We start from the raw sequence: 16,578 nt of genomic DNA on the forward strand, positions 1-16,578 counted from the left end.
GAAGTGCCTTGCCCAGGGACACACCAGAGCAGACGACCTGTACTGATCTGGGCGGGATTTAAACCTAATACATTTCGCTTGCTAGTCTGGCACATTAATCAACGCACCACTGCAGCTCCGTGCTGATAGATTATAAGTGAGGATGTTCTACTAGCTGCATGTTGTTTCTTTTCGGGGGGTTGGGTGGTGTTGTTGTTGTGATTTTCCGCTTTCATGAATTTACTGAACTCGTAACTTCAGATGATGTAACTAGTCTTGTCGACCTTCTCCGTTAAGATATCGACAACATTAAGTGATCATGAAGATGGTAAGTATAATAATGACTACGACGATAACGAATATTGTGAACTGTATAATATTATATAATAATATTTATCATGATAAAATGGTGGTCTTGGTGATAATCATGATGTCGCTTTATCGGTTACCGTCAAAAGCGATGATGGTGATGATGATAATGATGATGATGACGGTTATGACTTCGATCATAAAGATTGTGATGACGGAGGAGGCGGCGATGAAGATGATGTCAGTGGTATATATTGAGAAGGCGATTGAACGGTGCGCGGACAATGCTGGCATTATCGACAACAATGGTAACGAATAAAATGACGATGATAACGCAAATGACAGTTGATGCCATGGCGATAATGATGATGATATCGATGATTATGTCGAAAACGACAGACAAAAACGAAAACGTAACGGATGACAGGAGTACTGACATTTATAACAGAATGACTCATTTGTACTCATTACAAAGACTAGGAAAAAGACACTATTTAACCTGAAAGCTGCAATATTTAAAATGTATGATTGTAGTGGTGATAATAACAATGATGTCAGCGATGATTGTGATAGAAGTAGTATCACTGACGACGAGGGTGGTACTGATTGCGGTGTAATGCTAAGTAAATATAAAGAACACTGCCTGTATTAAAATCTCTTGATGCCTACTTCATCTCGATGTAGATGAAAGGAATTCCATATAGTGCTTCTTATGAAAAATACACAAACGCGATCCTGGGGTGTAATTAAAGTCTTTTAACTTGAAATTAATACAAAACACTTACTAACAATACTTTTGTTTTATATCTCTTTCCTGTGGTTTATACCCGATTTATATATCATCTTTTGTGAAACATGTCGTTAATTGAAAGCGCAATCTGTTCATCGATGGAAACAGACTTCCTATAAAATCATTATGTAAACAAATCCACCGATGGCAAAAAAGGCGAATCAAAGGAATCAACCATTTCTCCAATCTGCCAATGTCTATAAAATCTTTGTCAAGGTGCACACCTTCTTTTAACAGTCCGATAACAAATACAAGACAAAAAGAACTCCAACTCAATCAATCTGTAATAAAATATTTGGTTCCGGCAACATCAAATCGAAGCATTAACAGTAATGTTTTTATTCTCGCCATTCTCGAGGACCACATATAGACTGTGTACCTCTTCGAGAGTTTATGTTATTTCACATATAGACTGTGTGCCTCTTCGAGAGTTTATGTTATTTCACACTGACTGCATTTTTACAAAACTATTATGTTAAGAAATGTGTCCAATCTAACGCCTGGGTGAAGATTATTTTAAGTTATTTTAATGTTTAATACATACCTGATACGAGAATACAATCAGCCTATTATTATAGTGCGAAACTAGTCGTTCTCTCTCTCTCTCTCTCTCTTCATGTATGTATGTATGTATGTATGTATGTATGTATGTATGTATGTATGTATGTATGTATGTATGTATGTATGTATGTATGTATGTACGTATAATTAGGTTAAAACGATAGGGCTGAATACCATACATTTGTAAATAATTTGTTTCCGACAAATTTGCCATCAAACGTGGATGCATTCACTGTTCAAAGTAATCAAACCTAACCGCTTTATAAACAAGCATTTCGAATTCTGTGTTCTTCTCCCTTGTTCGTATAGATGTTCACGGCATATAACAATAATTTTTCATTTTTATTTTTTTAAACTTTACACTATTCATATTTTTTTAGGATTCACCGCATATTTTAATGATATTCTGAATCAAATTTTAAAGCATATTAAAAAATTTAAATTATTTTGTTAGATGTAATATGATACATTCATTTAAAAAGACGTACATTTTGGAATGAGGTACAATATTCAAACTTTTGTTTTATTCGCATGTATACATTTCTTACACATGTGTTCAGTACATTCATTTAGATGGTATATGATGTAATGAATTGTTTTGTTTTGGTTTGGGTTTTTTTGGGGGGGGGGTTGATTATACTTATGTCGTTGTTGGAGTTGTTTTGTTTTCGGTTTGTTTTTGGTTTGGGGTTGCTTTTTATATAAAAAAGAAGTGTCGAAAATTTTGTCGTTTCCTTTCTCTGTAGATATTGTGATATATATATATATATATATATATATATATATATATATATATATATATATATATATATATGTCGAAAGTTGACAGATCTTTTTCTTGTATAATTAATAATAATCTTTTGTCAGTTTCATTATTAAAAATGTTGATTTAATGTTGCGTAATTAATGAACATGACGTAATATTTGTATAATAGTTAGTGACCATTGCTGCTTTAGGTATTCTCAGTTTTAAAACATCATTACATCCACAGGCCTAAAGAAACATGGCGAATTAACAAAAGTCTCGAAATCGTATATCGGGTTTTGTAAAGAAAAGATCTGCAAGGCTCTACCATATGTTAAGCCTGTTTAGCAAATGTGACTCACTAATGATTGGTATTAAATCACATCTGATCGATGTAATCCTCTATAAACCAATCAACATTATGCCAGTCTAATCGTCATTGACCCACCTGAGCACGGTGATTAGCAGGTGCTTGATAGAACAGAGATGTATGATTGGACATTGTTACTGTATTTAGGCCTGCCAATCTCATCGGCGCCAAACTCTGGGGGAGCATAGAGGAAAGCACTACTCCTTGCAACTGCTATTTTTGTAGGTGTCATAAACAATCAGGAATCTGGTCAAGATCAACATAGGGGTCTGATCTGGACCAGTCCTTACATACATACATACATACATACATACATACATACATACATATATACATATATACATACCACCTCAATGATGGAAATTTAAATGCCAAAACGTGAACGTTTTAATTTTGTTTAAATAGCATACATAATAACTGGTTATATAAATATATACTACATCCGTTTCTTCAACAAATTAACTCAAGCTTAAATTATATCTGGCTAATTACATTTGTATTTAAATACAATGTAAGTAAGCAGGAATTGCAATTTTGGTTCCTTAGATTTCTTGTATGCATCTTATTGCGAGCAAATGACGATAAAGCTTTGAAATCTTTATTTTCGATACAACATATTCGGTAGCCTTACGTAACGCTGTATAATTTCGTATGTTTTGTTTTGTTTGTTTTCTCGCTTTTACCTTAAAATAAATCAAATCATTTTTAAACAACATGATTCAAGACCCTGTATATAATACCCTAGAGACAACACTGGAGGACTCGAATTAACGGGATATTGTATATTTAAATATTTAATTAGAAATTACTCGTTAATTGAGCATTAAATACAATGATAACATATTATTAATCAGTGAGAGAAAAAACTTCCATTAAATGCATTCTACATTAGCATTATGAGAGTTTGACACCTTATTAGTGTTTTTGTAGACTCAGCAATATGCAATACAAAAATTTATATTAGACTTTCATCTCCCGTTCATTATAAAGCATCGCAGCATTTGATAAATTTCCATTATTCTAATATTTACATACCCAAAAATCCAAACTTAGATAGTAGAAAATAATGATAGGTGAACAAAAATGTTGCCAAAATACAAATAATTGAGCAATGTCAGTAATGTGAACTGTACCGAAACAAATTTTAATTTAATCATTTGATGTCAATGTTTCAAATCAAAATAACATGCATGACATTCTTTAAAAAAAAATGCACGTAGATCCAATCTTTTCTTAAATATATAATGGTATGTTTGATCTTGTGTATTTTTCATTGTGTTATATAAAAAAATTCTTAGCAGACAATACCAATAAAGAAGGACACGTGACATCAATATACACTATACACCTACACTTACTGGTATTTCATTGCATTGCAAATTCTTAAATTACTTGCGATTAACATCACTGTGTTATGCGCTTTTATAATAAACATCAAAAAAAAAATTCGACCAGGATGAAATCTAGATGCAAGGCGATGATTGGAAAATAAAAACAGACGTCCTCCGTTCTTATATAAGTAAGCCCTCCACCTTACATCCATCCATGTATAGACAATCAATAACGATATCGTACATTTTAGTGGCTGTCCTAGCTGTCGGTTTTAATCTCGCTATATCTGTATCATCTTCGATAATCCCTTCCACCTCAATAGTCTTTAACAATTGTTCACATTCTCAGCTAAATCCGAATTTCCAGATTGTGTTCTTCCTTGTGAAACCCTCAAATAATCATTCAGTTCTCTGAATTAACCCTCTTGTATTCCACGGGGTTTATTTATAATGTACTAAAAACGCTTCACAAACACTACTATCATAAAATCTCGCCAGGAAAAGAATTATCAACAAAGATGGCGACGAACTGTTGTTCCTTCCTCTTATCCCCCGAAGGTCCAAGATTGTGAGCGGGAAGTGCTATAAAATTTTAACAATAGATCTTTTTTTCGGGTCGAATAGGGAACTACGGCGATAAAACAGGTTAGATGGACCAATCAAGACTGTTACACAGTCATCACCGAAACGTCAAACTGGACACAAAAGGCCGGAGTGTGAAGTAATGATAATAGATGATTGTATTACAATTATCTAAAGTTGATTTGGGTTAATTAAAGAAGTCGATTAAAAGAAAACAGTTAAAATTAAGTTGTTTTAAAGATTGTCGGTGATAAGTGTTTTATATGGGGCCAATTGAGTGTAGAATAAACGGAAAAGAAGCTTAATTTGATCTATAATGAGAATCATTCATTCATTCATTCATTCATTCATTCATTCATTCATTCATTCATTTATTCATTCATTCATTCATTCATTCGTTCATTCATTCATTCATTCATTCTTATTTATTTTTTTGCTTTTTGTTTATTTATGTAAAATCGTTATTTTGTAAGCTATTACTAATTTTTAATTGATAGATGTCATACTTTGTTTTCTCTCTCAAACATATCCTGTCTTTATTATTATGATCAAACATATCCTGTCTTTATTATTATGATCAATTATATGATCCAATATTACAGCTGACACTCTCACCAAAATATCTCAGAAAAAAGTTTATGAAACAAAATCTTAAAACATCGTACATATATGCATAATAATACAAACCTGATATTGCAAAATGAGAAACTCTTGTCTTTCAACAATAATAACAACAACAACAACAACAACAACAACAATAATAATAATAATAATAATAATGTAATAATAATAATAATAATAATAATAATAAGAAGAAGAAGAAGAAGAAGAAGAAGAAGAAGTTTTAGTATTATTATAAAAAGAAGTTATTTGCAAACAATTTAGTGGATGTCATTGCTAACATGACATTAACATGAGCTGAATTTATTTTTCCCGATATTTATTTCTCTCGTGATACAAATTTGTTATAATTATTATCATTATTATTATTATTATTATTATTATTATTATTATTATTATTATTATTATTATTATTATTATACATTATTGATTGAGACTAATATGATTTTACAGACCCAGTTTTTATTTTAATAATATCTCCTTTTCTACTTTTTCATATTTATTTATTTCAATATTATTTTTTTTTTGTTTTGATCTATTTGTTTCTCTCTTTCTTGATGTTTAAATTGATTCTGGAAGGGGTCGTCTTTCAGTTTTTGGTCCTTTTCAGAACTTTATATTTAGTTAGCACCGCATTTGTCGGCACGTTAATCCACCATTGTAATAACGTGACTGCAAATGCTGGTGCATACATATTTTTCTTGTTATATTTATTTATTTATCTTTGCAAATTTGTAGCTTTATGTAAGTAAATAAGATCATTCATACTCGTTCTTATTATCTATTGTTTACCTTCTCGCCCATGAAACTTCTATGTACATCTATACATATTAATCAAATTACAATATTGTGTTCGTCCGTTTCATACATCGATACAAACATATATCCAATAACTAACGCTGATGACGTTTGATTAATATTTATCGTCATCAGGATTTCATGACGTACATGCTTAAACATGACCGTTATATTTTCATTGCGTTTTTTGGTTTATACCAAATGTAGACATAGTTTATTTCCAGAAATGTTGGATGAGGTTTTGTTGACATACTTGTTTAATACCATTATACATAATCGACGATTGGTATACATTGTAACTATATAAAAGGGGCAGTTAAAAACTGCAAAACAGTAGTTTCCCAGTGTTTCGAGCGTGTGTGTATGTATGTGTGTGTATGACAGACAGACAGAAAGAGGGAAGTTTTAGTTACTGATAATTAACGCATGCATAGAAATGATTTGAATAAATTTCATCATTTATTAATACCGCCATCAGTGGGTATCATAAATTGTCCTTGCTTCAAAAGATTCTAGTATATATTTATTTCGCTCACGTGACTATACAGACGATTCTGTACAATATTTTCTTATATCTGTTAAAAACCCATACTTGATCGAAAGTATAAGTCCCCGATGTCGACTTGTTTTTCTTTATTGGTGAAGTCCTTGAGCTGGCGCCTTTGGGACTTAGAAGCTTTCGTTCGGATCAACTTTGAGGTTGATACACGTTGACACCCCTAGTCTACTTGTCTGTGATTGAATCACAGGTACGCCCACTTATGAATCGACGAAAAAAATTAAATTCACTGACGTGCTTATTTGTACTGTTAGAAACTGAAATTAACATGTGTACATTTTTAAAAAAAATACATTGCACATTTTATTCACTTTGACCATTCAGTGAAGTGTGGGGAAGTAAAACTGACTGCATGTTTAGTCGGGTAGGTAATTTGATAAGTAAACTTAAGTAGCACTAGTAATACGTTAAAACTATCAATCGTACATTTACTTGGCGATTTACACCTTACTTATGTCACTCATATATAAAGTAGGCGTGGTAGATATTTCCTCTTATAGAAATGTGCAACCTTAAAAGTTTTGCTTGAACTCCATGTTAACTTAAATTCAAAGCCAAAAGTAGTACATTCGTAACTTCGTTGAAGTGCTTCCAAGTTTTTTGATATACTTAGAGCAGAAAATATGATATTTACAGATTTTTTTGGGGGAAAAGAAATAAATCATTGCTTATCAACATGCATGCAATGTTTACAGATAATCTAGCAAGCCATTGGCTCAGAGTGAGATCTGGTTGACGTCTCGTCACGCTATCTGATTTGATACTCGAAACCGTTAAAGTCAACTCCAGTGCGGTGAAATATTGATTGCACTCGTCGGCGCCTCTACCACGCCTCTTTTTGGCAACGATTGGCTCAGGAGCGGTGGTTTAGCCAATTAGAAAGGAGACACCTCTTTAGAATGGCACTGTTTATTCCTAAGTTAATGTAGTGTTGTTTCGACCGTTGATAGAGCACCACGGTTAATACATACTGTGTACACTTCATCTTAAAACTCATGTCCAGTGATTTTGACACTTGTTGAAAGAATTTGTTGGTATTATTTCGTACAAAATATAGGAAGTTGACTTCGCAGCACGAACACGCACCAGTAGCGAACCATATTGTATTCACTATACTGGGTAAAGATCCGGTCCAGGGACGCACTACAAATGATCTCTGGTTTAAAAACTATTCAATGTTTAAACATCTAGTGTTCTTTTCATCGTTCTGTGGATTTTAACTTGACATTTCCAATGATTTTCCCAGGAAGCAACCCGGATATATCGCAAATGGCTTATAATCCATTTCTATTCCCCAGACCATCGGACTATGCAGGAATGAGTTCTTTACTTGGCCAGTCTGGACCCTACCTCCCAGGGTTTGCAGCACTACCCACGGGTTCACTGCTTCCCAAGCTGCAGCAAACGGTGGCTAGGTCTTCACCGCTCACCCCCGCAGATCTGCTCGCACATCACTATCCCAGACCGATACGAAGCTTGGAACCCCCAGAGCAGGACGTACAAGATGACCCTAAAGTGGAATTGGACGGAAAAGAACTATGGGAAAAGTTTCATGAAATTGGAACAGAAATGGTCATCACAAAGTCTGGGAGGTACGTATATCCTAGATTTGTTTGTAACATCTACCCATGTTTTTGAAATCAATCGCTTTAAGAACGGCCAATAATATTGTTATAATGGAGGCATTGAGGGCTCTCAACACGTTTAGTAAATTAATTTAGAACAAATATTGTTCTACGAAGGAGTAGACGTCATCGGTGTACAAAAGGGCAATTGATATTTAGATCTCTACGAACGTTTTAACATGGCGTACCGGTGTGAAGTATCACCGCTTTGCACTAGCACTGACAATTTGACAATGATAATAACCTTCCTGTTAAAGGATACTTAACAATTCAAAGTGTTATTTTCGCCATCAAACGATTTTGGTGCAACAATATGAATTAATATTAGTTTACCCCGAGAAATAGAAACAAAGAACCCAATTTGAAAACTATTTGATTAATTATCTTTAAATTCCACGGATCTTTATCAATACTAATGATAAATCTGTAGTCAAGACCTTCCTCTGTCCTTTCTTTTTAATCGATCGTATTCTTTTTCATTGTACAGCGTCCTTGTATTGTAAGCAAAAAGTTGTTTCTGAAATCAGATATATCTCCAAATTGCAGTGGACAATACTGCATCTTTAAATCTTTGCTTTCTAACTTGCGATTCCCCGTGAATTTTTTTTCTTTCTTTCTATCTTTGTATTTTATGATTCGTAGTGCAATTTGTCATTGGTGTTATTCAACCCAGTACACCTGAATAGAAGCCCCCCCCCCATTTATTTTTACGCATTAGTTATTTTAAGTGACAGAAATTTAAATTGTTAACTTTTGCCGATTGATGAAAGTTTGCGAACTTCTTCAAGTGGATGTAAATCTGTTTGATGATTGCTTCTATATACAGTTTATAGATACCGTTTCCTTGACGCGACCACCCCTGTGAAATTAATAGGGGTTCTTGAACTTATCTTTATGTTGTTAATGGAAAGCATTGGCATACTATAAGATAACTTTTATTTTTTATTTTTTGTTAATAATAATAATAATATATAACAATTGTGGCCAAAGTGAACTTATTTCAAACGTTCAATGGTGCACACACCGCAAACTCGTTTGTTTGGGGATTGTTTTCTTCTTTTAAATGAAATTTAAAGAGTCAATCCTCACCTCATTCGAATATGTTTGCTGCTTTATTATGAAACAAATGCATCGTAAAATAACGAAATTCCAGTATAAAGTATAAACTTGATAGTATTAGATTTCAAAATCAGTAATAAAAGGTGAAGTGAAAATTGTTTATTTGACATGCAATATCCAATTATATATTACGGTAATTAACTCATGACAAGTTTATACAACCTGCTTTGCATCGAACTTTATCAACAACAGCAACAACAACAAACACAATAATAATAATAATAATAATAATAATAATAATAATAATGATAATAATAATAATAATAATAATAATAATAATAATAATAATAATTAGCTACCTCACACAAACATAATAATTAAGTTGTTATTTAAATATATAATTTATTGATATGAGCTATACTAGAAATTTTGCTTAATACTATTAAAAGAATAAAAATAAAATAGACTTATGTCGGTCGTTGCAGACTTTTGGAGGATCCTTTCTTATGATACACTGAAATGTATTTTACATTTATTTTCTCTTTGTTTTTAGTATATCGAATATATATAAATAACACCACATTCAATTATATTAAAGACAGAATTTACATATAATTGTAGAAATAAGTATATTTGAAAAATATATTTATTTTTCCACATGCACATTATTGGCAACAACATTTAAACAGCCAAATGTCATTTACAGTTAATAATTTGGTATTATTCCTTGATTTTAATGCAAAGGAATATGGTAATAATCGGCGATGGGATAAAATATTCCCGCTGTTTAGAAAACACTTAAGTTGTGTAGAAATCCAGTGGGTTATCAGAAAGAATCACCACACAAGGCGGCAACATAAACGAATGTGATCAGTTGAAATTATTTCTCACTTATGTCTTAAATTAAAGGAAATTTAATCCCAATGGTATCGCACAATTCTCGCCAGGATGACGTCACCGTATCAAATGTGTGAGGATCAGACCGATTAGCAGGTGGATGCTGACAAACTTTTCAAAAGGGTCTACACCACGGGTACTATTAAATACTATATTTCACTTAGCACCCTCGTAATGAGCCGCCTAACAACATTACACAATTACAGGAAATGAAAGATACTCTCAATTACTTCACTTTTATGCGTTAATGGGGCACAGAATTATCTGTCATTTTGGAAGAGGTCTTTGTACAGACAGAAAGTAATTCAGAGAAGATCAAAGGCGATACTAAAGTGTTTCAAACCTAGAATAAGTATAAATGATTCCATAGCCCATCATGAGTGTAGTACATAATATGCAATAAGTAAACGAATGAATGAATACATAAATAAATATAAATAAATAAATGATCCAGGTTTGTGTATCTTAACCGAAGCTTAGCGATGGATTTAGTCAAATTTTCAGCGTGTGAAAGGAAACCTTTCTACTAAATGCAAAGAAAATAGTACAATGACAATAAGAATATTATTTCGATTTCTTGTGTTGAATGTAATTTTTCTTTGTCCTTTTTCTTCTTATTTATCGTGGTATATTATTATCATTAGTAGTAGTAGTGGTAGTAGTAGTAGTAGTAGTAGTAGTGTTATTATTATTATTATTATTATTATTATTATTATTATCATATAAAAGGGAACATTCCATCCAGCTTCAGAAATAATTTACTAAGGTTTCATGCTAATATCTACTGTATGTCTTATTTGATAATTATTTACTTTAAAAACTACATTCGTATATATTGAATAAAAGAAGTACCAATATCATTATCATTTAGTTCTATCTGGTATGTGAATGTTTTTCTTCAATCACGGCTGCCACGTATAACTAAGATCTATGGAATGTGCCACAACTTTCTATATATATTTTTTCACCTAACTTCATTTTCGACAATGGTAGCTCCATATTGTTGTTCTTATTACGAAATTAAGTAGAAAGATCTTAATTACATTTATGAAAAACCTAGGCGAGAACCCCCACGAGGCTTTTCCACAGAAATAAGTTTTGGTCGACAACACTGGGCAGATTGTTAATTTCAATGAGCCAAAATGAAAAAGAAAGCGACGTTGTTTATATTGGTAATTGGTTGATTTGATTATGAACAATATCTCTGCTCAGGCAGACGATGATAGGCAAAATATATACGGATTTTTTATCTTAACTCTTTGTGGTGTAATTAAAATTGTCTCCGTACTGGCGAGGAGAGTGGGATTAGTGTCACGCTTCTTTAACTCCTCGAAGTGCCACCTCTCAGTTGAATACAATACGTATCGTTATTACTTTAAGTATCTCATAAGCCACGGCTGATTATTCATCCACAAAATATTACAATGTTTTATATGCTTTGACTCAGTTTAGAGTAGTTTAACATCGTCGTCTCTTACCCTTCTAAATTTTCGTACTGTTTGTAAGTCAGTACAAACATGTGACAATTTTAAAAGGTGCTAAAGTTATCCAAAAACAATTAACTCTTGCGCCGAATTAGAGCTGTAAATAGATTTCAGTCTTAACTCCAAAATGATTTTATTTATTAATTTGTATCTATTAAATAGTGTTGACTATAATTCATAGTTAATTCAGAGGTGTATATTTTATGATTTTATTTTTGGGATGCGAGCATGTTTTATCAATGCCCGCCGCTATTCAGAAACATGTATGAATGATACGTTTTAGAAATATTTGTATGTGCACAATTGTGTATTCAAAATGTAAACGATGGTGTAGCGAACGTATTGTGTGTTTATATACAAGTGTGTGTGTGTGTGTGTGTGTGTGTGTGTGTGTGTGTGTGTGTGTGTTCACAGATTTATAACCTTCATATTGTAAAAATATAATTCTCCAAAAATCCGTTGTAAACATGGAGATAACCTAACATGTTAAAATATTACCTCATTTCCTTAGTGCTGTAAGTAAATATAATATGTTTTATTTCATTTTTTATGACAATTGATATTTAATTTTTAGAATTATTGACATTTAAGAACATTACTTCCGTGCAGTTAAATCGCCTTTCCGTTATCTAAAGCATACTACTTTATCTTTATGTGTTTTATAATTTTAAAAAGGCACGTAAATTAAAATTAAAATTATATAAAACAACTTACGTTAAAATATACAGGCTGATTTCGAATCGAGAAAATATATAAAGCCTTACTTATAAAATAGGTAACTCAAAGATACGGAGTTCAATGATGTATCATGGACAAATGTTATCCCATCATCCCCTGGGATTTAGTAAATATGTCCATCAGTTTGTTGAGTAAGGATCTCGTGGGCATTTTTAAGGGAACTAGGGATATCTAATCCCCTTATTCTGGTATCTGATCCCTTGTCAGTAATACGGGGATCAATGAAGATTTGCAACCCATATTTATGATAGGACGAAGTTCTGGAAATCCCCGAGTGATAGCTTGTTATCTTTGACACGAATTGTGCTCGATGCTTATCTAGTAATATCCCCTCCCCCCAACCGTATTACTGTTCATGTCCAAATATGACACACTGTATATGAACAATATTTCGGTAATTGGTTTGACCTGGAACCAGTTTCAGTCATTGCCATTCATCAGTCTGATAACCTGAATCAAAATGATTCAGATCAGATGCTGTTTCACACATATCAAAAATACACATTGAATTTCATGACAATATTATCTCCATTGAAAATATTACATGTGGTAGTAATCCTTACTGGAAATCAATTATTGGTTAACATAGATATCGCGTTTACCGCGGAAGGAGAACGTCTAAATAATGTTGTGGGTTTTTTTTTTACAAGTGTATTTAAAATAGGATTTAAATTATAATTTAAGTACACAGCATTTCCCGATGTTACTGCGCTTTAAAAAAAAATATGAATGCATCTTTCTTTAAATAACTTTTCACATTTTAGAACCTTAATTACTGATTATCATTAATTCGCCTTAATATTCTTGGAAAAATCATACATTGTAAAAACCATTGTTCAATCCAGTTGTAGTGGAGTCGTGTGCACTTGTTTGTTACGTGGGAAACGTTTCCTTGGGATAATTTTTTTAATTTGCCGAATTATTTTTATTTTTATATTAGAGCCTATTGGTATTAAAATTTAATAATTACACAGAAAGATCTGCATAATAAAACCGCCTTATGTTATATGTATCTTTTTGTTTCTTTTAATTATGTATTTTTACTTTCTTGAGTTTAGCTAATAAATCAAAATTATTGTCTAAATAGATTTATTTATTATTTATAATAAGCTATCCAGTGTAAAACATGATTTTTACAAATTAAAATGTCCAAATTTGTTTATTTATTGTGCTTTGTCAGTGGAAAGGCAAGAATTAAATAAATCTAAATATGTGATCTTTTACAGAACACGTGCGTTATATCCTGTCTTTCAAGATCTTCACATAAAAACTCGTATTATCAAATTGTTGTTTCCAATTTCCTATATTTTAATCACTTTGTAAAGAACAGAATGCTCTGTGCGAAACTGCTTATGTAACAGATCATGTCGGCAATACAGAAAGATATTGAAAAGTACATTGCTTTTTGTTTCAGCATGCGTCATTTTTCAAAAATATTACTACTTTAATTAAAGTCTCACAGTCACACTAAAATTTTCATATTTCCTAACAAATTTTGTTGCTATGATACGTGCACAGATTTTCGCTCACAGGAACAGGAAATGTATTTCTTGCGAATAGTGCTGAACCGGAATCCTAATTTTGGTAATCATCTTTAGAACTTGAATCTGCTCTTCAAGTTATTAAAATGCAGACAGAATCCTTCCGAAAGCAAACACATCACACACATTCCTAGCCGCTCTCTCTGGTTCTGTGGTGATCCTGGTACTGGCACCTCGTAAGAGCTGTTCTCCAATACAAGCAAACAAACCGTATCACGCTTCTAACGCTTTGGTGAGAGACGAGACGGGTTACTGCTAACGCTGAACATGGCTAGCTATCGGTGTTATATGTAAAATGTTTTATTTGACAAGTGGGCGACATTCTTAATGACCCCCCTCCCTTCTGTATCTCACAAATCGTTAAATATCCCCAGCTTCAAAGACACTTCGGAGCTTTGAATATGGAGAGGGGGAAATTTGAAATGGCGGCGATAGATATATTTCTATTAAATACCCTAACATCTATTATTTAGATTTCATCTGAGAAACAACGCCCGTGCGTTGTAATAATTTTGCGCTAATGGACTTCACAAAGAGGGTATCAGAACTGTTTCATTGTCATGGGGAAAGTGTCACTCCTGTAACAATAACAAATTAGAACATTGGGGACGAACAAGACTAACTGTGTTCATTTAATCTAACACGATGTCGTACAGGCAGGTCATGTTTCGTATTAAAGCTTTACAAAGGTGACATTGGTCAGTTTCGTGGCATTGGTCAGTTTGGTACTTAATGGCACAAAAATATTTTTGGATGTGGTAATGTAGGGGTTAAACATACAAATATAAGTAATATGTTCGAGAGTAATAGCAGAGATAAAACATACATATGTCATTGTAAATTTAAATCAATAGGGCGTTTAATTCGTCAAACTTCGTGTTACATAGATGATAAACTCAGAATGTTAGAAGCTTACTCTTGTACATAATATAATCATCGTCGTGGTGGATAGATCATCGTCGTGGTGGATAGATCACCGTTGAAATCATTCTATCTTTATCCAAGAGAATTTTTAATCTTAATTTTTGTCGAACGTCTTAACAAAAAGTTTCAAAATTTAAAGAGATACACATTTTGATGCATTTCCAAAAATGTTGTTCTTGACTCAATAAGTAGCATTGTTTGAAGACTAATATTTCCTGTCAATCTCTCATTATGTTGATTTTATATCAATCTAAATGAACAATTTATTTATAATTTTAATCAATAATTTCAGTCATAGAACGCGATGATTTTATTAATTCTTGTATTATTATTATCTTTTTTGCTTCTACTTTTTATGTAAAGCATTTTCTATGGCATTTTTACAGTTATCTGGCTCAAGAAACTGTGATGTCTACGAATTTTTGGTTACATTCCTACATTTATTTCGTTGTCTTTATGTCCCCTGTAATAAAATGTTCGATCATTTTAAATAATAATTTTAAAATCTACATAAACAATTACCAAATTAGTTGAGGACCCAAGTGACCGAGTGTTCTAAAGCTCTCGCCTTTACCAATCACTGCCATCTCATCTCCGTCCTCATGGGTTCGAGTTTTGGTCTCGGCCTGTCTGGGTATGTGAGAAAGCTTGCCTGTAGCTTCGCGTGGGTCAGTGGTTCTACCTGGGTTCGTTTTCGGGTTCTACTTCCACCAGTTATACTGACCGCCATATATAGCTTATGTTGTGTTGGAAAAGGGCGTTAAACCAACAACAACCCAAACTAGGTTCATACAGCAAAAAACAATTCGAATTATCTTATGTGTTTGATGATAAATGGACTTTACCAATATTAAATAATTTTTCCTTTATTTATAATCACTCTTATTAATACTTTGAATTTATACAATTTGCGTATTATGAATATATAAAATCAAACAAAACAAATAAAAATAAAATAAAACAAAAAGTAAAGAGATGTATGAAACATTGATAAAGGTCTCTTGACCAAGAAAACAAGCTGACAACAATGCTATATTAGTTATAATACATTTTTATCTGCAGGCGGATGTTTCCACCATTCAAAGTCCGAGTGTCCGGGCTGGACAAGCGAGCTAAATACATCCTACTGATGGACATCGTGGCTGTAGATGATTGCCGCTACAAATTCCATAACAGTCGCTGGATGGTAGCAGGAAAAGCGGATCCCGAAATGCCCAAACGGATGTACATCCACCCTGATTCGCCCAGCACAGGAGAACAGTGGATGCAGAAAGTGGCCACCTTCCATAAGTTGAAGCTAAGCAACAACATGTCAGACAAGCATGGCTTTGTAAGTACAACGTTCCATAAAATATTAAATACCTGTCCTATAAGCTGTGTGTGTGTTATTAGCATGCGCTTTCTCTTTTGGTATTTTCTGTCTCTCCTTGTCCTTATATTACGTTGAAAACTAATGGAACATGAACGGATTGTTTTGAAGAGATTAGCATCGAATTAGGAATTGTTCTCTGTCCCTTTCTTAAATTTATACGTTTATTCAGTGAAACTGACATGGACTGTGTCTTGATATTAACTGTGAAATCTACGACGTGACATTTCAATAATTGTCAGTTGATCTTTGTAGAAAATTGTAAAATCTTGACTTTTGTGATTTTCTTGACTTCT

The 16,578-nt window shown here is 32.7% G+C and overlaps 1 protein-coding gene across 2 annotated transcripts in view; it reads left to right on the plus strand.

Moving 5' to 3' along the window:
- Positions 1–16,578, plus strand: part of LOC149775090 (uncharacterized) — a 112,724-nt gene that overhangs the window by 72,260 nt on the left and 23,886 nt on the right. The window contains exons 2-3 of one of the 2 annotated variants that reach the window (XM_089943175.1): positions 7,944–8,237; positions 15,976–16,243. In XM_089943175.1, the coding sequence (XP_089799301.1) occupies positions 7,944–8,237; positions 15,976–16,243 (562 nt within the window). Of the gene's footprint in view, positions 1–7,589; positions 8,238–15,975; positions 16,244–16,578 lie in introns of those variants that run through there. The other variant, XM_089943173.1, reaches the window with a different exon arrangement.

Source organism: Sinohyriopsis cumingii, chromosome 19 (genome assembly GCF_028554795.1).
Source record: "Sinohyriopsis cumingii isolate HCF-2022 chromosome 19, ASM2855479v2, whole genome shotgun sequence".
NCBI classification, from domain to species: domain Eukaryota; kingdom Metazoa; phylum Mollusca; class Bivalvia; order Unionida; family Unionidae; genus Sinohyriopsis; species Sinohyriopsis cumingii.